Source organism: Rutilus rutilus, assembly GCF_951802725.1.
Source record: "Rutilus rutilus genome assembly, chromosome: 11".
Lineage (NCBI taxonomy): Eukaryota > Metazoa > Chordata > Actinopteri > Cypriniformes > Leuciscidae > Rutilus > Rutilus rutilus.
In genome coordinates, this window is record NC_140216.1 from 34,580,866 (window position 1) to 34,608,294 (window position 27,429).

A 27,429-nucleotide genomic window follows, 5' to 3' on the forward strand; every position below is an offset into this window, starting at 1 on the left:
CATGTAAACATAGTCATTGTCACAGCGGATTAAGTCAAAAACTCTAATTAACATGGATGAGATTTGTCAATCTGCACTGTCTGAAAGATATTTTCTGAATGTCTGAATCACTTCAGTGGTGTTTATCTGAATGGAATAACCTTTAACATGCCTAATGCCTTCTCCATTACTCTCAATCTCCTGTGACATCTGATAGGCTAAAACACAAGGTTCAGATAGTTACATTCACACAGTGAGTCAAAGAAACATGTTATTTAATGTTCTATGGTATGGACGTCACGGTGCAAACAGTCAGACGAGGAATACAGTCAGTCACAGGAGATCCACTCTCCAATCCAGGAGGGGGCGCACACGGTAATGCAACGCTGTTTGCTGACCACCACAACAGGAAAAAGAGCAGAAGAAGAAGAGACGAACTATGCACCAACCCAAAACAAAGAGTTCAGATGGCACTGTTGGAAAGTTTTTCTTTCTTCAAAGCAGACCAGGAGACGTTGGGATCACGTTCAAACAGGAGAGTTTCTTTATTGAGCGCGGCTGCGGTTCGTCCAACATTATCTAACTAACGTAACTTTACATGGTTTCTTTATAGGCATTTCAGTGGGCTGTCCCTAAAGGTGCTGAACTTACACACAGCCTTTAGGGATGACTACTGCTAAAGACAATAGAGGCAATTACCCCCAACTGAGATAATGGTACCCCCCAAATTGTATAAATAACACATGGTCACGAGAACTAAGACTTTGTAACATTCACACATAGTTCAACTCTGAGTAGGAAGATTAAAGACTTCCCCAAAAGGTATAAACAACACATGATCCCGAGAACTAAGACTATGTAACATTCACACACAGTTCAACTCTTAGTTTTCTTATGTGATGTTATGTAAGTAAGCATATCTGAAATAGATTCTTAAATTTGTAACCCTTCAGCACGCAAGAGCTTGCTAGTAGCCTATACGGTGAGTTTTGATTCATTTTTGTGACACGCTCCACAAACTTCATGGAAAGAAAACCGGGATGGCAGAAAGCGGGACCCTGTTAGTTTTCTTTATTTTACAAAAGCACAATGAATTTATTTATACAAATAAAATAGACCCTTTACAGTTTTGAATGATGTCTTGCTCTTATCTGTATCTTATCTGACCATAAATGATGGAGCATTTTATGTTGTTGCCGCTGTAATAATGAGACAAGGGGGTCTACAATAGAAATATGACCTATGCAAGAGTGCATTCTGTTTACTGCTTAATGCTTAATACAGTACCAACTACCTCAGGGGGGACTAAAGTCCGCTAGGTGGAACAAACTATAATTTTCACTACTGTCTGTTCAAAATAAATAAAAAGAAACCTAGCATTGGGGATTTGTAGATTAGAGAACTGTGACTTCTGTGTACCATTAAGTTTTATGTCTAGTGAAAGTCATTGAGGTCCAGTGATGTTTTGGATCCCATTAACTTTCATTGTGGGGACAAAAACAATTGAAACATTCTTTAAAATATCTCAGCAGAAGAAACAAAAAGTCACACAGGTTAGAAACAAGGGTATTTTCATTTTTGCGTAAACGATCCTTTAAAAAACCTGTTTCTCTGTAGAAATGGAATAATAAAGATGCTATTTCACTTCTTTCCACCAATTTCCAAGCAACATGCGGAATTTTTCAAGTCAGGACACCGCCATTGTCATGACCCCAACCATTAACCACCAAAAAATCTGAGGAGAAAGATACAGTTGATAAGGACCCAATTGGAATGACATTTCAGGACCAACAAGAAATTTGACCTAGGAACATGTCCTACTTGATGAAATCGCAGTAAGCAAGGGAGGAAATGGTCTGTCTGAGAATAAATTGCTTATTTTCAAGAATGCATACTAAAAATGTGAAGAAGCATGGAGCGTTCGGCTCTTTCACTCACAGATACATAATCTTTTTCACTCGGAATGTACAAAGGTTATTTACACTCAGCTGTCATCTGCCATTACATCACCACGGCATACAGACACACAAAAGCCATCTGTATCAGCCCCGATTCCTGTATCCCTGCTGACTGCTACAAGTGCCGCTCTTCCTCCGGGCAGCTTATATCCATGGTTAAGGGCCATGAAAGGATGCGCAGGCCGTCAGGACTCTCAGAAATGGAGCTGAGCTACGCTGACGGAAAAAGAGATCCATCACACCATGAAGGAGTTTCTGCTAAAGGAGCAATTACATGCTCCGGCTCTGCTCGGCCCCCTTTCTCCTATGGGGACGTACAGCAGGGGAATAAGATCTAATGGGGACAGTAAGGTCACGTCTGCCGAGACATCCGCACACTTAAAAAAATAATAATAATAAAAATAAATAAAAACATTATCATTTAAATGAAAAAGATGTTCATTTGTTCTTTGGTCAACGTTCTTTTGAACTTTCTATCAATAAAAGAATCCTGAAAAAAATTCCTGTCATGGTTTTTACAAAAAAATCAATAATAATAATTAAGCAGCACAACTGTTTTCAACATTGATAATAATCAGAAATGTTTCTTGAGCAGCAAATCATCATATTAGAATGATTTCTGAAGGATCATGTGACACTGAAGACTGGAGTAATGATGCTGAAAATTCAGCTTTGCATTACAGGAATAAATTACATTTTCAATTATATTAAAATAGAAAACAGCTATTTTAAGCTGTAATAATATTTTACAATATTATACTGTATTTTGATCATATAAATATAGCCTTCTTTCAAAAACTTTTGTTAGAAACCAAGCACTAAATGTCCTAACTGAAACATGAATATAGAATTCCAAACAGCTTATGTTGTAATATTGGAACTGGGATTAATTCATAACTTAGAGGAATAGACAAATGAATAAAAATCGGATGTAAAAATGACTGCTGTGAGGAAGATGAACAGAGCGGACGAGGGCTCACAGCCCTAATGATCACACACTGATATCCTGTCAAATGTAAGACAGAAAAATTTTAAATGGCACAGAGCTCAAGCAGATATTGCAGTTTTAAACATCAAGCGTTGTATATTTATAGTCAGTAGATGTCTACCTGCGGCTTACTCTGTGTGTGTAAGGCTGTGTGTGAGGCACACAATGTCACTCGAGTGACAGAAAAACACTGTGACGTGGCAGGAGCTACTTATGACCCCTTTACCCTTTAACACACACACACACACACACACACACACACTCCTTCGAGAGCTGCTGTCAGATAAAATGTGCACACAAGGAAGTGGATTAAAGTAATGATTCATGCTCTACTGGAAACACAAATGTTTACTTGTGAATGAGATCATACTACAGACTTCTGTTGCCTTCATGTAAAGCTAACTGTATTTACAAACTTTCCTAAAACCTAAGAAACCATTCAATCATTTATGAATCATTTGTCTAAATGAGACTGTTCCTATATGTCCCCCAAAAGGAGGTTTCATTAACTTAACTTGAGCTGACAAATTTGTCCTGCAAGTATAGCTAATAAACATATACCCGTACAGTATATCTAAATAAATACCGTAAAATATAAAATTCATTCTAATCATTACAGATTATCCCAAACTCTAAGATTACCTTTATAAGGGAAAAACGGTATATTCTCTCCCCTGACACTACCCCAACCCCTAAACCATTACAGAAAACTTTCTGCATTTTTCATAAAACATAATTCTGTATGATTTATAAGCTGTTTCCCTCATGGGGATCAAAAATGTCCCAACAAAGACAAGGAATTCCAATATTGCCATCTTTGTGGGGGCTTTTTTTTTTTTTTTCACATAACATAGTTTACCCCAACTTTTGATTTTAATAATGTATTAGTAAATGTTGAAATTAACATCAAGATTAATAAATGATGTTGAAGTATTGTTCACTGTTAACTAAAGTAGTTAACTAATGAAACCTTATTGTAAAATGTTACCAAATAAAAAAATAAAATAAAGTCAATTTATTGATGATTTTTCTTTCCAAATAAGTACATCCCAAAAAGCAATGCTAGAATGCTATTCACTTATAAGGTAAATAAAGCATTTTTAAAAATTTTTTAATAAAGCTAATTATAATTACCACAGACTATCTCGAACACTAAAAGAAAAAGTTTAGCATTTTTGGAATAAAATAAAAACAGTGTCTTTATGAATAAATAAAAACACTCCACAAATGCTACAGAGGATTTTGCGAAGCACGCATGAGAGAGTGAGAGAGTGAGTGAGCGAGTGCTCTTTCAGGTGGGCTGTGCTACTGCTATCACATTATTGCATCTAGCAGCAAAAGCAGTCTATTTTAAACAGGGCCACACAGCCAAAAAGCATTTAACCACAGATGTCACACACACTCCCACACACACAAACACACACTTGCACCCTCTAAACTGCAGACGGAGCTGTTTAGTCAGCGTTAAACTAAAATTGTGCATGAATGATTGTGGCAATTAGGTTAGAAACAACTTAATTACTGTATCTTTACCATACAACCCACATCTCGCATATACTCGCTCTCTATTCTGCTGTACATGCACAAACGCACACACTTCCTTCAGTCACATGACTGTACTCATCCTGATGCTCATCATCAGATTAGCTAAAAACTCACTCTTAACATCTCAGTCATCTCTCTTTTTTGAGAGACTTTCTGCACTTCAGACGCAGAGATCTTTCACATACTTGTTCGCCCTCTCTGAGGAGAACACAAGCCCTCTAAACTGTTGTGTTTTCCGGGTGAATCGCTCCCGGAAGAGAGAATGAAGTTACTGAGACCTGTTTGTGAGATGTCAAGCGAGCCAGAGAAAGTAAGAGCAGAAAAGAGGCAGAAAAATCCTCAAGAGAGATGAAACATCAGAGCTTGCTTTCCTGATGCTGATGCTGCTCAAATGCCAGCCAGTCCAACGGGTCTTATTAGAGAAGAAACAAAGTAATATCAACAATCTCCTGAAAGTTACACTATACAGTACCTGTTAGGGATGTGCGATGGGTAGACACGATTAACCGGTCAACCTGTAGAGAAAGTGTTCTGTAGAGTGACGAATCACACTTTTCGGTATGATGGGCAAGCCTAGGTTTGGCGGATTCCAGGAGAACGTTACCTGGCTGCCTGACTGCATTGTGCCATTAAACACACAACCCCCAACAGGAAATGACATCATCAGCACCTGCTACACTTTATTGTAACTCAATGCCATTATCTCTCCTCTACCAAACAGTAAAATTTGGTGTGGGGTTGTTTTTCAGGGGTTGAGCTTGGCCCCTTCCAGTGAAGAGACATCTTAAAGCTTCAGCATATCAAGACATTTTGGACAATGCCATGCTGCCAACTTTGGCCCTTTTCTTTTCCAGCATGACAAAGCAAGGCCCATAAAAACATGGTTAGAGGAGTTTGGTGTGAAAGAACGCACAGAGCCTGACCTCAACCCCATCGAACACCTTTGGGATGAACTGGAACAAAATTGAACTGAACTGAGCTGGATAATGATACTAACTTGGCAACATCGACTTGAATTGAATCACCATTTAACTGACTTGAGCTGAACAATTATCTTCTGTTAAGCTGATCATAGCTGAATTGAACTTGTGTCATAATTGATTAAATTTGCAACATTGACAGTTATTGAACTGAATTGAAACAACATTGAACGACATAGATCTGATAATATTATTTTCTGTAGAGCTGCAGAAATTGAATTTGTGTCTTGATTGACATTTTACTAGCCTGGCTAACGTCAGACCTCGTCTCATTGAGACGTGGTCTGGGAACCACATGTTCATTTTCTCGTATTTGAGGCGTGGTTTACGAATTCCCAGAGCCATTTATTGGACGCTACGAATGTCTATCAAATGCGCCTGTACGTAGCTCATAGCCAATCGTTTCAATTATACCAGATGACGTATGTAGAGCGACAGAAATTCGACGAGGAAGAAGACGAAATAAACTTGCGTTCTAAACTACTTAGAACACTATCTAAGGCTGCATCGAAAGGTAACTTCGCGTCTGATGCCATGTTGGATCCATAGATATAAACAAACTGCTTCGGTGTGTCGCATAGACGTCGTCATCGTCTTGCTGCTCCCTCCCCGTTCTGTGATTGGTTCCCTTTTTGAGGGGAAAATCTGGTCCATGGTGTCCAGGCTGCAAGGCAGCATGGGGAAACCCAGGCTAACATTTTACAACATTAACACTCTGTTATTTCCCTGTTTATTATACTGTGAAGCTGCTTTGAAACAATCTGGATTGTATAAAGCGCTATATAAATAAAGGTGACTTGACTTAATGAAACAGTACAAGAAATAATTATTCACAATATGCCTTAAAAGGGATAAACTGTCATAAAATATGAATTACATCCCAGACGGTCTATGCTAGAAGTGCAAGTGCAACAGTCACGATTTCTGGGAACGTTCCTGCTATAAGACTATCCATTAAACACACAACCCCCAACAGGAAATGACATCAACAACACCTGCTACACTTTATTTTAAATCAACGGGGAAGCATGGACATGTCAGTCAACAACCAGACCTCACGCTGGAAGAGAAAACAACGAGCGAAAGCACAAAAGATGAGGAACTGAGCCAAATATTAGTTATGCTGACTCACAGGGAGAAAAGAATTAAGAAGAAGGAGAGGAGATGAATGGAGCGGAAAGGACAGGAGGTGGGATATTAACTTTGTAGATCAATATGTCCGCTTTTGGCTTCTTGGAGGACTTTTTCAATGAGTTGAGGGGTTGAGAAGAGATGAGAAGATACGAGATGAGGGGAGAAGGGACAAGAAGAAACGAGACAATAATTAAACAAGGAGAAAAGATAAGCGAGACAAGATTAGGAGATATAAGGAGAGCAGGACAGAGAAACGGAGCGAAGAGGTAACCAGCTTCTCTTTTTCTATTTAAAATTAAAGCTGTGCCCTCTAATAAAATCATTAATACATTATATTTTAATCATCTAGCGTATAAAATTTTTAAAACACAATTTTAAATTCTCATACTGCTATGAATAATAATGAAGTCCACATACTAATTTCACATTACACACAACACTAACACGCTAAAGAACACACACCATGAACTCGCAAAAAAACAACCTCAAGTCGCATACCACCACGAGATTTACCACAGATTCATGTGTTGAATTTATCTTTATACCATATTCAGAAAGCACAGATCAATATTTAAGGGAAATAACTGCTTCGTGTCAATGTTTTATTAATAAAAAAGAACTTTTTTTTAATGCTAGTCCACCGGCGTGCTGAATGTTTTATGAGTTCATAGGAAAGGGTGCGATGGGAAACGGTCTCCTGATATGCTAATGCTAGCCACAAATCTGAGATCACACACAGCTTCAGCAAACCAATAAACAGGGCTAAATGCAACTGCACAGATGACATCAATAACTCAATAACATTTATTAGCATAACTGCAAGTTGTAAGCGCCCTAGCTTGTGGAAAAAATTGAAGGTGCTCCACCTGGTGGTCATAGAAAAAAAAATTGTTGTAAAATGCTTTTTTTTAACAGATTGCTAAATTAAACAACTTAATGACATTTCAAAATGCACACATGGTAACCTTGCATATCATATAATATGAACTATACCATATCAGCAATCCGTCTGATTTGTCATAATCTTTGCACCTCTGTAATATGTGCATGTGACTTTAACTTGAATAATATCCAAATATTTCTTTAAGAATGTTTATACAAAATATTAACAGTAAACAAAAATGGGTAGCACTTTATTCTCCATGTACATACAATGTACTTATTACAGTAATTCCTATAACTGGGAACCTAAACCAAACCTTAACCCAAGTAGTTACCTTATATTACCTAGTATTTTCTTAGGTAAGTCACACTGTAAGTACACGTACTGTAAAATAAAGTGCAACCCCCAAAATGCTACACAGCAGAAAAAAAAAGAAAGAAAAAACTGCATTATTGCAAGAAAAAACATCAGCATCATTAAGCAATATTTTTGGAGCTTAAATTTCAGCACTTTCAGAAATGTGGAATATTATATTACACTTATAATATTGACAATTGTTAAATCCACATCTATTCAGGAATACATAAATAGATCTAACAGTAATACATGTCTAAACATTATATGTCTACATCCTGTAAAATTAAATAAACTCAACACACAAGCTTCTGTACCTCCCAACCCCCCATTAGCGTTATTTATACCACCCTGACCCTTGTCTAGACACCTTAATTAACTCTCAATCACTTCATTATTTAATTACTAGCTCAACGTGTCAGTCGGTCAGATAGTGTCGGTCTTACTGGTTTGGGTTTAAAGCACCATCATTAACCAGCGGGTCAAACCCTCCTGGCTCTGAGGAATGAGAAGGTAGTAATCAGGTAGTAATCGATGTAGTTTTATCCCCACTAGCTGCAATAAGGGGAATTGCACATAATAATAATTGTTTACATTTACATTTAGTCATTTAGCAGACGCTTTTATCCAAAGCGACTTACGTCATCATGAAGAGGCAAAAACAACGCAAGAAGTGCTCAAAATATGAAGTTCAGGCATTATTCAGAGTAGCATAAGCCCGATAAGTGAGGTTTTAAAGGGAAAGGAAAGTTTTTTTTTATTTTTTATTTTTATGAGGTTAAGTGCTCACGGAAGAGATGGGTTTTCAGCTGTCTTTTGAATGTTGTCAGGGATTCTGCATTCCGGATGAGGGTGGGGAGAGCGTTCCACCAGCATGGAACTGTGAATGAGAATGTTCTGGAAAGTGATTTTGTGGCTTTCTGTGATGGAACCACGAGACGTCGCTCTTTGACCGATCGTAGGCTTCTGGTAGGGATGTAGACTCGTAGGAGTGAGTGAAAGTTGGAGGGAGCTGAGCCTGTGATAGATCTGTAAGCAAGCGTCAATGCCTTGAACTCGATGCGAGCAGCGAGAGGTAGCCAGTGCAGAGGGTTTACAAACAGTTGTGCCAACCTGATCTCATGGGAAAAGCTAACTATTTTATGAAGTAGCAATTTTGTATAAAAAAAAAAAATTAAGTAAGCAAGGTTCACCTCTATCCCTAAACATACCCATCACTGGGGCATTAGCAGATCGTATACAAAAATGTACTAATGAGATTGTACCAAAATGTTAAATAGTTCAAACTGCCATTCAATTTTTTTGGTTGTTCCCAAACCATCCTATCTGTCATTGTTTTCACAGTTAGGTACTAGCCCCGCCCCCAGATTCACTCATCATTGGTTAAGTCAGAAGTGCTGATCAAACAAACAGAGACATTTTTAAAGTATTGAAGTACTTAAATGATTGAAACATCAACAATATTACACAATATATACACCTTTAACAGTCAGGTGAGGACTGGCAAACAAACATCACACTAAAAACAGTGTATCCTTATCCATTTTGATTGAGTCTTTAGTATTAGATCTAATCTTTAAGTTCAAAGACCTCTTTGCACTACAACATGCACTACAGCAGTGGTTCTCAACTCCAGTCCTCGGGACCCACTGCTCTGCACATTTTGTATGTCTCCCTTATTTAACACACCTGAATCAGATCATCAGCTCATTAGGAGAGACTCCATGAACTGAACTGAGTGTGTCAGATAAGAGAGACACACAAAATGTGCAGAGCAGCGGGTCCGGAGGACTGGAGTTGAGAACCACTGCACTACAGTTCAAAAGTTTGGAGCCTGTAAGACGCTTTGATGAAGTCTCTTATACTCACCAAGGCTGCATTTATTTGCTCATGAATAGTAAAAACACTAAAACTGTGAAATTGTCACTCTTATGCTCTGTTTAGTTAACCTGGGTTTCCCCATGCTGCCTTGCGCGCAGCGCGATTTTATTCACGCTGCTAGGCAGCCTGGACACCATGGTGTCGGTACACGATCCGTTCCACCTGCACGATCCGTTTCACGCATGCAGATCGTCTAGGCAGAAATGCATATTATGTTCCTTATTGTCTTCTGTAAACAACATTATTTTCCTTATATAGATTATATAGATATATATTAGCCCATATAGACCCATACTAATACAAAATTACTCAACTTAAAAGTTAACTAATATTAGCAGCTTTTAATAAAAAAAAACCCGACACAAACCGTCTTTGACAATACTACTGATCTCAGACCAAAACACGGCAAGTTAAGTAAGTTAAGCCTAATACCATACAGCAATGAATCGCAAAGGAGAGTATGGAGGAAACTGATCATGTATGTTCATGTAACAACTCACAACTCCTTTATTATTTTGGATTGGCAACCACGTAAACACATCGTAATGCATAGCGTAAGCTACATTTAAAAGCATCAAAATAGACCCGCTGTGAAATGTTAAACACAATACAACTAACGTTACACAAATATGCCTGGCCGTCAAGTGTTTCATCGCATGTGTGGTACCGCTACGCGCATGCGTGAAACGGATCGTGCAGGTGGAACGGATCGTGTACCGACACATGGACCAGATTTTCCCCTCAAAAAGGGAACCAATCACAGAACGGGGAGGGAGCAGCAAGATGATGACGACGTCTATGCGACACGCCGAAGCAGTTTGTTTATATCTATGGATCCAACATGGCAGCAGACGCGAAGTTACCTTTCGATGCAGCCTTAGATAGAGTTCTAAGTAGTTTAGAACGCAAGTTTATTTCGTCTTCTTCCTCGTCGAATTTCTGTCGCTCTACATACGTCATCTGATATAATTTAAATGATTGGCTATGAGCTACGTACAGGCGCATTTGATAGACATTCGTAGCGCCCAATAAACGGCTCTGGGCATTCGTAAACCACGCCTCAAATACGAGAAAATGAACATGTGGTTCCCAGACCACGTCTCAATGAGACGAGGTCTGACGTTAGCCAGGCTACTGTTTAGTTTCATTTTCATGAACTTCTAGTGGTTTCTCTTCAGTTACCTGTTCACTTTGTTCTAGTTTCCCGCCAGTCATTTGTTAGCATGGACATACATTAACGAGCACACCTCTCTGTAGTTCTGTCATGACAACTCTCGGAGAGATTGGCGTGGTACTGGTAATAATGGATATGGCAATGTTAATGTATTTGGTCTTGGCGTAAAAGATGTTCAGAGACTTTCTTCTGCCAATACATTCACAGACCTTGATGTGAGCATGTAAGACATACTGCTGCTGCACATATAACAGACATGCATTTTTTGTAATTTTGTAACTAAGATGTAAGTCATTCTTAAAAATGTCTGAATGCCATTAATAAAATATCACATCGAGTATCTGTATACAGTATGCATGTATCAAATTCTATAATCTTTCAAATAAATGCTACTCGAGTCGGTTTAATATTTAGTTATGTAATGCAATGATGTTCATATATTTTTAAGTGTAGCTTAAGTGTCCAAATACTTTGCGCCTCAGAAACCCAGACCTGTGAAGAAGCGGATTTGTTTCAAACAGAATTAATTCATCTCACATGAAGCTGCCCTTTTTTCCCAGATGTCTTTCAGAATTAAGTCGGTGACCAAACTGGGCACTCAGCCCCTCATTTCTTGTGAGTGAATGTAGAAATTATGTATATGCTTTATATCATATTTTCCGCCATTCATCACTTTAAATAAATTGCAGCCTTTGTGAAAATGCCCCGTAATTAAATCCACAGTTTAATTCATTCTCAGCTTGTACTGATTCAACTCCAAAATTGATTATTCTCAACAATGTAGAGTAAATGAAATCCAGGATCTCATTTTTATCAAACGTTTTGTGATTTATCACAAAAACAGCTCATTATAAAGATCTTCTTAATCCTGCCAAGTGATCTGACGGGTGCACGTTTCTTCTGAATGCATTTGAAGTCATTTGTATCGATCAAAAATGCAGCGAACACTCAGTTATGATATTATGCATTTTTGCTTTAAACGGATGGAAGACATTCTGCATTCTTGTTTGCGTCGCCCATGCAGAGCGTAAGGTAAAGATAGAACATGATGATGAGAATAATGGATAATGTGTCATTATCTAAATGAATCTCAACACCGCCTCTAGAATCTTCCACCCACTTAGCAGATTGAGTTCAACTGCCACACACACACACACACACACACACACACATATACAGACAAAAAAAAAAAAAAAACACACACACACCCACTGCTAATGAGCTTTAAAAACCTTATTCTCCCACCTGTGAGACAATGAGCATGCCAGTAGTAGAAATGTGCGTACATGCAGTAACTGAATGTGTTGTGTGTGTTTACATAAATAAAATTTGTCCCCAGAAGTAAAAACAAATAATAAAAAATAAAAAAACGTACTTTTGCAGACATTGGATGGATGGATGGATGACTATACTAAGTATATGCATTACAATAGATAGATAGATAGATAGATAGATAGATAGATAGATAGATCTCTTTTGACCTCATTTAGTGAAAGAAATAAAGAAATATTAAAGCCAATGCCAAGGGCCATTGAAAGTTGTCAATCAAACAATGGCTTGTGTTTCTGATGAGATTTCCAGTGAGAGATGACATGCGTTCACAATGACACACGCACATCAGCTCGTTCTCTGAATCTCTGCAGACTTCAACATCTCCATGCTCACCTCATTTGCAACTCTATGAATACGATAATGCTAGTTGTCACAGACATGATCCAGTATTGCTCATGCACACATTTAATCTACGTTCCACGCCATTGTGCAGTTTTTCCCTCATGAACATGCGTTCGTGAGCGTGTGTGTGTCAGGGAGAGGATCTACACATACAGACGTACACCAGAGTTACATGCTGACCTGCTCCCATGAGAATCTTCACACGTTATGATCCATCTCAGATCAGCACAATATGTTTTATTCATGCCAACATGTGTGTCCCAGCATGCACTGCAACATTCCTTTAAGGATAAAGAGGTTTGTTAATGCTTTTGGAGAAACGGCTACAACATTCACACATGAAACAGAATGTGATGTTGTGTCTTAAAGGTATATTCTGGGTTAAATATGAGATATGCTCAATTACTGTAGATTTTAAATATTTTAATGAAATAAAATGTCATTTAAATTGTATTTCAAATAATTCAATACATTTTTAATGAAAGGATTTGGTTACACTTTATTTAAAGGTGACATTGTACTTACTCATATAAGTATTGAGTAATATTAAAGGATTAGTTCACCCCAAAATGAAAATTTCCTAATAATTTACTCACCCCAATGCCATCCAAGATATCCATGTCTTTCTTTCCTCAGTGGGAGAGAAATTATGTTTTTTGAGGAAAACATTTCTGTATTTTTCCTCTAACAATGGACTTCATTGGTTACCATCGTTTTTAAGTCCAAATCAATGCAGTTTCAAAAGTCTTTGAAGTGTTTAAACGGGCTGTACGCGATCACAGCTGAAGAAGAGGTTGTTATCTAGCGAAACGATAGGTCATTTAAAAAAAATATATATAATTTATAGACTTTTTACCTTCAACAGTTCGGATTGAGCTGATCAACAAACGGACAGGGAACTACGTCATCACGTTGAAAGGTCACGCCGGCGCCGGCAGAAGTACCGCCCCACTGTTTACAATGCGACCGTACATAGAAGGATAATAGTACGAATAGTATTGTTTGCTATTATATATATACACTCACCTAAAGGATTATTAGGAACACCTGTTCAATTTCTCATAAATGCAATTATCTAATCAACCAATCACATGGCAGTTGCTTCAATGCATTTAGGGGTGTGGTCCTGGTCAAGACAATCTCCTGAACTCCAAACTGAATGTCAGAATGGGAAAGAAAGGTGATTTAAGCAATTTTGAGTGTGGCATGGTTGTTGGTGCCAGACGGGCCGGTCTGAGTATTTCACAATCTGCTCAGTTACTGGGATTTTCACGCACAACCATTTCTAGGGTTTACAAAGAATGGTGTGAAAAGGGAAAAACATCCAGTATGCGGCAGTCCTGTGGGCGAAAATGCCTTGTTGATGCTAGAGGTCAGAGGAGAATGGGCCGACTGATTCAAGCTGATAGAAGAGCAACTTTGACTGAAATAACCACTCGTTACAACCGAGGTATGCAGCAAAGCATTTGTGAAGCCACAACACGCACAACCTTGAGGCGGATGGGCTACAACAGCAGAAGACCCCACCGGGTACCACTCATCTCCACTACAAATAGGAAAAAGAGGCTACAATTTGCACGAGCTCACCAAAATTGGACAGTTGAAGACTGGAAAAATGTTGCCTGGTCTGATGAGTCTCGATTTCTGTTGAGACATTCAGATGGTAGAGTCAGAATTTGGCGTAAACAGAATGAGAACATGGATCCATCATGCCTTGTTACCACTGTGCAGGCTGGTGGCGGTGGTGTAATGGTGTGGGGGATGTTTTCTTGGCACACTTTAGGCCCCTTAGTGCCAATTGGGCATCGTTTAAATGCCACGGCCTACCTGAGCATTGTTTCTGACCATGTCCATCCCTTTATGACCACCATGTACCCATCCTCTGATGGCTACTTCCAGCAGGATAATGCACCATGTCACAAAGCTCGAATCATTTCAAATTGGTTTCTTGAACATGACAATGAGTTCACTGTACTAAAATGGCCCCCACAGTCACCAGATCTCAACCCAATAGAGCATCTTTGGGATGTGGTGGAACGGGAGCTTCGTGCCCTGGATGTGCATCCCACAAATCTCCATCAACTGCAAGATGCTATCCTATCAATATGGGCCAACATTTCTAAAGAATGCTTTCAGCACCTTGTTGAATCAATGCCACGTAGAATTAAGGCAGTTCTGAAGGCGAAAGGGGGTCAAACACAGTATTAGTATGGTGTTCCTAATAATCCTTTAGGTGAGTGTTCAGTGAATATGAATATGAAAATGAATAGTATATGAATAACATTCTGATGAATATGAATAGTAGTGCAAATAGTATTGCCGGCGCTGGCGTGACCTTTCAACGTGATGACGTAGTTCCCTGTCCGTTTGTTGATCAGCTCAATCCGAAACTATTGAAGGTAAAAAGTCTATAAATTATAAAAAAAAATTGAAAATGACCTATCGTTTCGCTAGACAACAACCTCTTCTTCAGCTGTGATCGCGTACAGCCCGTTTAAACACTTCAAAGACTTTTGAAACGGCATTGATTTGGACTTAAAAACGATGGGAACCAATGAAGTCCATTGTTAGAAGAAAAATCCAGAAATGTTTTCCTCAAAAAACATAATTTCTCTCCCACTGAGGAAAGACATGGATATCTTGGATGGCATTGGGGTGAGTAAATTATTAGGAAATTTTCATTTTGGGGTGAACTAATCCTTTAATTAACTACATGTACTTACTATAGAGTTCCAGTTAGGGTTTGGTTTAGGGTTAGTTACTTGTAATTATGTATATTTTACCATTATTACTATAGTAGGTACATGTAGTGACGTGTAATTACATCACCTTAAAATAAAGTTACCAAGTATTTTAATTACATGAATATTTTAAATATGTCATTAAAATATTTGTAGAAAGCAGCCAAGATTACAACCAAATTCTGCTGAATCAGTTCTCACAAAGATTAATTTGTTGCACTGTAAAGGTCAATAGGAAGTATATTTGTGGCTTATTTTAATTTAAGAGAGTCCACACAAGCATGTCTAAATCAATAACTTATATTTTGCTATTATATCTTGTTCATTCGCGAGCGCTAGCGTTTAGCTTGACCCGTCAGTGAAGCGCAGTACCTGTCCGGTGTGGTGTGTGAAAACAGCAGCGCTCAGCATTTAACTCTGACCTGTTAAAACCCCCATCAATAACAATGTACTACAATACAAAACAGCCCTTTAAGAGCACCATCCATTTCCCCTCGACCAAAGCGTCGTAACTGCATGTTTAGTCAGCAGAGAGAGACCTCAACGGCAAGCCGGCTGAACTTAATTGAAAAACAGATCACTCATAAAAATGGCTGAGTGCCATGCAGATCCTGTTACGCAATAGAGAAGGTATTGTGAAAAAAGCAGCGTAACTGTTTGAAATTCATCTAGAAAGCTATAGATGGACTCCCGTGTCTGCAGTTCTCCGTGAACGGGAAGATGATCCGAGTCTCTGATGAAAAAAAAGAGACAAGGTCAAATCATCCCCTGTGTTCAGAGCGGTGAGCTACAAGTGATACAGAGAGACAGAGAGAGAGAGAAAGAGATGAACTGATTTGAATTGAATTGAGAGAAAAAAAGAAAGAAAGAAAGTCATATGATATCATTATCATATATTGATATCATATGATAATGATATAATGATTATATTATATCAATGTTCGATTTTTATTTGCTTTTTAACATTTGATATTTCATAATATTTAATAAAATATATATATATTTATTTTTATATTGATTATTTTTTATTTACTTTTGAACTTTTTATACATTTCATTAATTGCTGATGTCATTATATTATATGATGATATCATATAATCACATGACTTATTATTTTACATGCCACTTCCAGGAATACCATGTACAAAAATCATAGAATTGCTATGATACCACACCCCCAAAACATGGTATTACCATGCTACATAAAAAAAACATGGTATTTACAACAAAATGTACCATGGCATTGCATGTTTTGTACCATGAAGCACCATATAATGAATTGTAGTACAATGGCATATCTCTCATTACCATAGTTTTACCTTGATGATGCCACATTACTTTAAAATGCCAGCATGTCTAAATAAATAAATAGCATTACCATGGTACTTGTTGAAGAAAAAAAGTTAGTTAGAATATTCAGACAGACAGACAGACAGACAGATAGATAGATAGATAGATAGATAGATAGATAGATAGATAGATAGATAGATAGATAGATAGATAGATAGATAGTCTATATGAGTTATTGATACATTTCGGCATTTCGGAAATTAGTGTAAAATTGATTTAGCTTTATTGGATAAGCAAGCGAGTGTGACTGACTGTGGGCTTGTAGAGCTGGAGCTAAAAATAGCAGCAGAGAGAAGGAGTGTGTGTGAGCGGTCTAATGCTTCCACAGTAACACACTGATGAAAGCCACTGCTGTTGATCCGAGATTCTGCCGCTCGCTACTAACTTTACATTCCCTGCAATCAAGCATGCGTTGTGGAACAGGAACACTCGTGGTGGAAATGTTCAATGTTACATTATCTAAACGCTCTAGAGATCTAGAACCCTTGAATGACGATCACACACGGCACGTTCTTGTGATTATGGACAGCCAGATGGAGCCTTGGATAGTTTTGAAGGGAGAAGCGTGTCATTTCTGTGCCACTGACATCACCAAAAGGAGGAATGACTGTTCCTGAACAGGTTTCCCAAACATTGGCCTGTCAAACAGATCCTGCACCAAACTCATGCAATCTGTGGGAGGACACATTATACAGGACCTTGTAAATATTATTTAGGTGACATAAGTGATTTGCTGTTAGACATGTAAGTGGACAGGAGATATAGTATTATTATTATTATTTCTAATTAATATAGGGGTAATATTTGCCCCCTCGAAATGGTTTTCAGGGGCATTTTCATAAACATATTTTTCTTAACCTTGTAAAAACACACATCACTTATATATGAATAGATACAGTATATCTAATACTTCAATTTAATCAATTAACTTAAATTGTGATCTGAACAATTATGGCTGTTCCGTACAGGATCAAATAAAGATGTGTAAATATTGCACAATGATCAGGCAGAGGCTTAGAATAAAATATTATGAAACATATCAAATGTTAAAAAGTATAAAAATGGATATATAAAAAAAAAATACATATATCAAATGTTAAAAAGTATCAATATAAACATTTAAATATCAAATATCAAATGTTAAAAGCAAAGAAATTAATATAAAATAAGATTATGCATACTTAAATCTATATCAAATGTTAAAAAAATAATAAATAATAATAATAATTAAAATAAAATAAAAAATGTTTCTGCTACTTTTGGGGGCATTTTTGCCCAGAGCCCTGGTTAATTTCTGACCTTGTTAAAGCCTGTTCACTTAGTCCAAGGACAGTCACAGTTTGCTGCCACTGGTAAGGCTAGAAATGGCAGCATTTTTCTTCACACCACTGCCAATAAAGCAAACTATATGTTATAATAAATAAAAGTATTTGCTCGAACTTCAAAAAGCATTTATTTTGGTGCATCATTTCCTTCATTTCAGAGTCCAAGCAAATAGTTGAAATCTACAGAAGCCTCTTTACCACTGCCCTGAGGTTGACCCTTTCCAGCTCTCACACCTCCCCCAGAGCAGTGTATTGTGGGTAAAACGTGCTGCGCCTCAGTATGGAACAGCACATGCTGCCTGGACAAACTCTACGCACTCAGCCTCTGCGGAAAGGTGGAAACATTCCGAGCAATTAATCACGGCAAGTGGAACCAGCTCCCCGCGCCGAGTTAGCGCCGCACACATGACCAAGACACACAGTGTCTCCACGGAAACCAAGGCTCGAGGCTAACCTGACATTTACACCCCCCGCATGCATACACACACTACTGCACATACACTGGCCTCTCGATTTCATCAAAACTAATAAATCTGTTAATTATTAATGCATACTGTCACTCGATACTGTGGGCAGAGCACCCGGTGACGCAAAAGTATCATTCATAGATAGATAGATAGATAGATAGATAGATGAGAGATGGACAGATAGATTGATCGAGGGCTTGGAATAAAATATGAAATATATCAAATGTTAAAAAGTATAGAAATAAGTATAAAAATATATACAAATATTATAAAAAAGCAAATGTTAAAAATCAAACAAATTAACATAAAAATAAGAACACACATACTTAAATATCAAATGTGGATCCGATGGATGGATGGATGGATGGATGGATGGATGGATGGATGGATAGATGGATGGATGGATAAAGAAATAGTCTGATAGACAGATTGATGTATAGACAGATGGACAGATTAATAGATAAACTAACAAACAACAGGTAGCAAACTAACAGGTAGATGGATGGATGGATAAAGAAATAGACTGATAGACAGATTGATGTATAGACAGATGGATGGATGGATAAAGAAATAGACTGATAGACAGATTGATGTATAGATAGATGGACAGATAGATTGATAGATAAACTAACAAACAACAGGTAACAAACTAACAGGTAGATGGATGGATGGTCAAATGGGCAGATGGATAGTGGACAGATGGACAAAAGGATGGATGGATGGATGGATGGAGATAGATAGAAACAATGTTAAATCAACAAGTCTCAGAACTTTACTGTATATCTGCAGCTTATTAATGCATTACTCAGGTAATGTTTTTCATTTTTCAATATACAGAAATCTGAATTTTGGACCCATTTGGAGTCTGTCCGTGTTTCACTCGCTTGAACCGGCCACTGAATATGTAACATCACAAACTAATGTAGTTTAAAGCAATACTGGTTCAGCGAGCACACTAACAACAGCGGATTTAGTTTTTGTTCAAATGATGCACTTGTTTTGAAGAGAATTTCATTTGAATCTTCAGAAATGAACGTTTAAAAGCAGTATAACGAAACTGATCTTGTATTAAAGATTGAAATACAGCCCATTCTTGTCCCACAGCTTTAATAGCCTATACCGGATTGAAAAGAGGCGGATTGCGTTCATGCCGAAAACTTTACATTGCTAATGTGAGCACCTGGTCACTTGAGGATGGAGCGGATCCATCTCAATATCCAAACTCAACAGATCAATTCAAACACAGGCCACACTTCTCCATTTCTGTGCAGATTCATTCAGCAGTGATGGACTGAATGTGCCAGCTCAATTCAATTCATTGTACTCAACTGAATAAAATTATACAGTGTTCATCTGAGCCCGGTGAACCTGACATCTGACCCGCTCAATCACTGATCGTTTAGGAATTAAAAAGCAATGCGAGCAGAATTATTCTCAAAATGAAGTGCTTTGCTCGTGAAAACTTGTCATTTCTTGTGTTCTTTAGAGAATGTTTAGTGTGCTCATTCTGTTCCTGGTTCTCTGGTTTTCCTGTTTGATAAGTTTGTGTGTATTTTTTGTTAATGTAATAACTGCATTTGGATCCATCTCATTACAGTCATAAAGATCAAAGAAGAGAAGCTTTAAATGTGGCCTTTGTACATGCTTTGTCATTTAATTTCCTAAAATATCATAATTAATATAATAAGCCGATTTGTGCTAAAGTTAAAATCAACAGTCAACCCATTTTATTTCCATTATGGGACATATTTTTGATATTCGGAAATAAAATTTGAATTTATCCATTAAGAATAGATTGGATGAAATCAGAAAGTATGGAAATAAGATTTTTTTTACATCATGAAGGGAGAAATTGCATCTAAAAACATAAATAAAATATACATTTAACAGGCTAAACCTATTGAGGCTGGAAAAAGAACTGCTAACTGTATTAATCTAGTAAATCTTTTTTTTAGACTTGTCTTATTATACATGGAATTTTATTTAAAATTCACATTTATTCCCAATACAAAACCAGAATTCATAATGGAAAGTTGTGTTTGGATTTCAAACTAAACTACTAATATACTCATCACCAGATCTATGATGCTTTGAGCAATTCACACACACACACACACACACACACACACACACACACACACACACACACACACACACACACACACACACACACACACACACACACACACACACACACACACACACACACACACACACACACACACACACACACACACACACACACACACACACACACACACACACACACTGCAGTATTGTCACTGTCCTGCTGAAGTATCCTCACTCACACACACACACTCACTCACACAATGGTACTTTTAAGTAAAACAAGGTACTGAATGATATTCAAATACCATAATATTTTACACTTTAAAACACTTCAAAGTATACCACATTATTACCATGGAACATATTTTTTAAAAGCATTGCTATGATACTATGCCCTAAAAAGTGGTGTTGCATTACCATGTTATGTGTGCAATCACCATGGTACTTATCCTATAAACATGGCTGTATCATTAGTGACGCTTCACTACCATGGTAAAGTAAGAAAGAAAGCTGCATGGAGTCCCTCACTCGATCACACCACTGATGCATTAGTAAAGAATGAAATCAAAACCATCAGCTATTTTCTTATTATCTGCGCACGACAAATGACCAGCAATTACAAGCACAAAGCACCAGACTGTTGATTCAATCCACAATCACTGCATGCTCAGCTGCACATTTCTCCTGAGCATACTGTACAGAACACAGTTTGAGCATTAGAGTTCTTTCACAGAGCGCTCATTCATTATACACAAGAGCTGCTGTTCACACACCACTAAAACGCCATCAACACAGAGAGAATCATCATTCGGCTGCAGAAGTACATTCTGTACAGTATACCCGCTGTGTGGACACGCAACATGCAGCGTTCCTCGTATTCACTATTCACATGTGCCCATCAGATATGAAGAATCTAATATATGAAGAATCATATTAGTTTTACTTTTAACTCAACAAAAGTTACAGCATGAAAAACTGGCTATTTATTAAGGTACACTACAGGTGTTTCTTCTTCTTTTTTTTTCTTAATCTAATTTATTTATTTCTCATAAAATCTCAAGAGATCCAGTGGTGAATTTTGACGTCATCCCTGCACCACTCTATTCCCCATCGACTCATTTTCCCTCTTTATTTATGTCCTGCTTTCTTTCCATTATGTAAATAATCAGATTGAAATGAATAAAGTTGACCAGAGCACATAGTATACGAGTCTAGTTTTCACTTTTCATCAAAACAGAAAAGAATTCAAAATGTGCTGCATAACTGGAATGATCCAGCATCAAAATGAGTGTGTATTCAAACCGAGGAATGACTGCAGACGTTCAAAAAGGACAAGCACTGGTTATAAAGGCAACATGTTCAACCTGTGGAAGGAAACCACTGAACTTGTGCAACACACACACACACACACACACACACACACACACACACACACACACACACACACACACACACACACACACACACACAATATTTGGTGCTGCAGAGTTGCATTTTGAAACTAGGTTTGCATTTCCTGAAGAAAATGTCATTCTTGCAAAGCAGCACAAAAATAGTGCTGAAGTTTTCTAGTTTCGCTCTTTGGTTCTGTGTAAGTGAAAGGCTGCTTTGCTGTTGTCATGACACTCACCATCATCTTTGCAGCGTAATATAGATGCTTATGAAAAAGAGAAAAGATCAATGACCAATCAGCAAGCAAATACATCTAGATTTGAATGCTTTTAATTAAAACTTTTACAATCTAAAAATCAATCACAATCTGAACATTAAGAAGTTCGAGCTAAATTGATTGCACAAGTTTCATAAGGGTTTAGGATGAAGCAAGAACTGAATCTGCAATACGTCTCTGCCTTGCAAGCTCTGCAATAATGCTAATAATAATGTGCATGATGTGTGAGGGCGACTCAGCTGGAGCTGTAACCCGCACCTGTTGCATCAGGATTGATTTTACAGTGTTTCTACTGAACCATTAATGACACTGAGTGTTGATGCATTGAGAAATGAACTCAATCAGAGATACAATACTGCAACACGTAAAACCTTGGCCTTCATCTGACCCTGTAGTGGCGTGTGTGTGTGCGCGTGCGTGCGTGTGTGAGAAAGAGAGAGATTACAGATCCACTTCAGCACGTCTCATGTCCTCATATGAACTGTCATGACGCCTGATCATAAAGACGCATTATGAATGTTTTATGTCGTGTTTGGGGAGCTGTTCTTTCAGCACCACGGCACTGCACTGCACTACACAAGACTGAGCTGCAAACTTCCCTACAGTCTACACTATTACATATGCTGTAGAAGATCGTGCCAAAATGTCAAATGTTTTATATCTTGAATATTAAACAATATTAATGTTTACAATGTTAACAATATTAACAACAATATTTAAAGTAATTAGTGGTGCCCATATTTGAGTCATTAACAAACATTAATGCTTAACAGATCAGTAGCTCGTGCACATTCATCAAGTTGAATGTCATTTCAAGCTATTTGAACGTGTTAAATATTAATAAAAGATAGTTATACAAAAATAACATGCCAAGTGCAGTTTTGAAATAAAGAGTTTAATCAAATGCATGATGAATTTGCCGCTTAAACAGTTAAGAAATGTATTTCAATGACAATGATAACCCCGTGACTCATAAACTATAGGCCCGGACTAGTCATTTTTGTAGATATTGTGATTCCTGAAATTATGCAACAAACGGCACACCTGTGGTGTGATAACAGCGATTTTCTGCGCATTGAGAGTCCTGCATGCGTTACTAACGTCCCTTCATCTCAGACAAACCCCAGTCTGGACTCCAGACGCGCCACGGAGATGTTCATCTCAGCATATGAAGTGCAAAAAAGCTCCAATAAACCTTACATGTATGTCCAAACGAGGTGCATTTAGACTCGTTTCACCACGTTGCGTGAAAAACACACAGAAACTGAGCCGAAACTTACCGATAGTGGTTATGACAGTGATGGCAAAGTAAAAGGACCCTGCAAATTTCCACTGGACCCCTGCTCTGTGCGGTTCGGCCTCCAAGATGATGGTCTCAAGCTTTTTATAGTCATCCTCACTGATGTTGTACTTGCCCTGGAGGCGCTTCTCCTCCGTCTCCAGCTGCTCCTTCTCCCGCATCTCGTAGTCCGACTCGAGCGCGTCAAACACCGCGGCCCCGACCAGCAGATAGGTGAACGTGCAGACGATCAGGGACAGCGTCCGCACGTTCTGCCTCTTCATGGCCACCAGGAACCGGCGGCTGAGGGGTTCATGTCCCCTCTTTTCCCCCGGGAAGGCGCAGCAGCAGTCTGGAAAGGGCGGATATGGGCAGTGCTGCTGCTGCTGATGCGTCTTCGGACACCGGTTGCGGTTGTAACAGGTCCCTTGATCGTGGTCCTGGCTGGCCGAGAGACACAACAGACTGCTGGAGCGCCGGGACCACAAGCCCTGCAGCCGCGAAACTCTGCGCAAAACCTGCCCGAACCACAGCAAAGTCCTCCCGGCGCGCAGTGCCATCAACTAGCGCGCTCCCCGCGTGATCTCCAAAGAGCTTCTGAACTGGAGTAGGTGCCAGAAGCCACTGGGATTCATGCTCGAGTGACAATTACGCACCTGTTAAATTTCCTCCTCTTGTGCGTTTAAACAAACTCATCACCGTGGCCATCAGAAATCCAAACGAAGACCGAAGCTCCCCTAAACATCTTCAAGAAAAAGTTTCCCCGACCTGTTTATCTGAGGATCATCTTAAGCTGTTCTCACTCTGCCGGTGCGTGAGTAATGCCGGAGGTACCGGAGGAGGACCCGTGATCACGCATCATCTGATGAGCGGCGGAGACGCGCAGCGCACGTCTGATGCTCCAAACGTGATCCAACCCAGGATAAACTCACTTAATTTCCCTGGATTCACCGAGACGCTAAGTTTAATGCGCTGGATGGTCACACGAACAACAGGTCCGAGCGCGAATGTGTCCATCTGTTTCCCCGGTGACGCATGGCTGGACGGATGGATGGATGGATTCGACTCTCGTTTGGCTCCGCTCCGGGAAAGCTGCACTGTCACGGTATGCCACCGCGAGCGTCCGCTGGCAGACTTCAGTGTGTGCCAGTCTGAGAAAACACACACACAAACGCATCACCAAAGCGCGCACACAGATGACACTCTACACAAGAGCGAGTGTGTGTGCGTTTCTCAGCATGATTATTTTTGTTGTTGGTGTTGGTTTTTGTTGTTGCAATTTTCTCACTCAACAGGTGACCTCGGAAAAGGGTTCTGAATTCAGATTAAAGGTTTTTTTTTTTTTTTTTTTTTTTTTTTTTTTAGTTAAATCATCTGCAGCCGGTCGTTGAGTCTGGTCTCAGTTTATGTTGCAAAATGTGCATCATACATGTGTTTAAGAGCTATGTAAATGTCAGAAACCCCCCACCACGTTAATGAACAGAGAAAAACATCAGTATGAAGTGCGAAGAAACAAATGTTCGTTTACATGTATTTCTATCGTAGTCCATTATAACGTGTCATTACAATAAAGACATTTTGACAGCATAACAGTTACATGTGCGCGGTAAGGCGATAGACATTGCGCAAGAATATAAATTATTGCTCAATGTCTCTCTCTCTCTCTCTCTATAGCATTAACATGATTACATTAAAAATCAACTTCACATAGTAAAATTCGTTCAATTCCTTGTCACTGTTCCTGTGTGAACTTTTGTGTGCGCGCGCGCATGTTGTGCAGAGAGAATGTGCCAGGCAATTGATAAATATTAGTTCAGCCAAAGAGCCAGTAAAATATGATCATATTGTCATTGAACATTTATCACGTGATTAAAAAATGGAAAAAAGGTATAATTAATTTAATACACATTTACCGCTATAAAACATTTTGAAACAACCTTTATGAAACATACATGTTAAAAGTAACATACAAACATCAAACCAACAAACATTGCAATTAAATGTAAAAAAAGACATTATACCTGACAACTTGGCCCAACCACACACTATCCTGTGACAGTTTAACTTTTCAGTTACTATTTACCATCATGATATAGTTGAATCTTGTCTGAATGCATGCTGCTTCTCTATATAAAACATGATCCCTGTCCGAACAAAATGTGCAAATAAATTGAACTAGACATCTGGACATTAAAAAAACAATTTGTTATTCAAACAACTGACAGTTGTGCCAGTGAAAAACTGCATTTGGACCTTCTGAAAAGAGTTCAGTTCTCCAGAGCGTTCATCTGTGAGGATCCTGTGACTAAAATAACTGTAGTGATCTGGACACCATAGAGTATTTTGGTAGGTGAATGTAGGTCCTGTCCCAATATTTGTGCAGTGTCCTGGTGAAAGGGCCAAAAAGCAGGGGTTTGTGATGATATAAAGGCAATTTAGATAATATGCCTCTAATATATAAACTTAATTTTCAACAATATTTACAGAAAGAATCAAGAATATATGTGATGCACAAGTTCACACACTGCTGCAAAAGCCTTAAAGGAATAATAGTTCCCCAAAAATGAAGTGTTTGTGATTCCCCACAAGTTGTTCAAAATCTGTCTTTTCCCCCCTGTGGAATACAAAAGGAGATGTTTTGCAGAATGTACAGGGTGCTATTTTTATATGGATGTACAAAGTGACCATTTGCTGCCAAGCTTTAAAAAAAAAAAGAAAAAAAAAAAGAAGAAGCCAAAAAACACCATAAAAGTATGACTTGTGCATTATATATGTCTTCAGAATACAGTAAGTTTTTGTGAGAAACAGAGCAAAACCCCTTCACCAGCTCTAAAATCTCACCAGACATGTCACAAAACATCCAAGAACCGACCTTTGTACGGTTTCATCTCATCCTCCATCTTCTAATATGAAACGATCATACGGAGCCCCTAAAGCAGGGACGGGGAACATTGGTCCAGGAGGGCCGCTGTCCTGCAGAGTTTAGCTCCAACCCTGAAAAAAACCCCTGCCTGTAGCCTTAGTGCTCCTGAAGACATTGATTAGCTGGTTCAGGTGTGTTTGATTAGGGTTGGAACTAAACTCTGCAGGACAGCGACCCTCCAGGACCAACGTTTCCAATCCCTGCCCTAAAGGGACCTTTGCAGAAATAATAAATATACCGACTGAACTTGACAAATAGGACAATGCACACAGCTGTATACTGCGCCATCTGCCCATTTCACGTTGTGGTTTCTCGGCAGTCACAAGCAGACATGAGGCTGTGATATTAGAGATAGCCTATATTGCCCTAAAAAAAGCCAAATTTTGAACAAGTACAGCTTTATTAATAATTAATGTGCTTCTAAAAAGGTGCAGGCCAGTAAGAGCTGTGCGTGTAAACCTCACTCCACTGGCCTCAAGAGATGCCGGTTCGTATCCCGCTCGGAGCGGGTCGAGTAGGACCGGTTACATTTGGTGCCGTGACCCGGAGTCGAACTGTTGATCCCTAATGGGAGTGAGGTTGAAGGGTTAGAGGATGCAGGCCTTAGCATCCTTGTTAGAGCACCTGCCTCCCACACCGGATACGCAGGTTTGAATCCGGAGCAGGTCAAGTAGGACCGGTTACATTTGGTGCCGTGACCCGGATTCGAACCGGGTTGCTGCAGGTCGAGTTGGACTGGTTAAATTTGGTGCCGTTGACCCAGATGGGAGTGAGGTTTAGGGGGGTGAGTGTAATGGACATAGACCAGTAAGAGCTGTGCGTGTAAACCTCACTCCACTGGCCTCAAGGGATGCCGGTTCGTATCCCGCTCGGAGCGGGTCGAGTAGGACCGGTTACATTTGGTGCCGTGACCCGGAGTCGAACTGTTGATCCCTAATGGGAGTGAGGTTGAAGGGTTAGAGGCTGCAGGCCTTAGCATCCTTGTTAGAGCACCTGCCTCCCACTCCGGATACGCAGGTTTGAATCCGGAGCGGGTCAAGGACCGGTTACATTTG

The 27,429-nt window shown here is 38.9% G+C and overlaps 1 protein-coding gene across 1 annotated transcript in view; it reads right to left on the bottom strand.

The window, feature by feature from the left end:
- Positions 1-24,263, bottom strand: part of kcnk9 (potassium channel, subfamily K, member 9) — a 45,786-nt gene extending 21,523 nt beyond the window's left edge. Inside the window, exon 1 of the mRNA XM_084423039.1 lies at positions 23,453-24,263. Within this exon, the coding sequence (XP_084279165.1) occupies positions 23,453-24,011 (559 nt within the window). The 5' untranslated portion in view covers positions 24,012-24,263. The remainder of the gene's footprint in view (positions 1-23,452) is intronic.
- Positions 24,264-27,429: the final 3,166 nt, after the last annotated feature.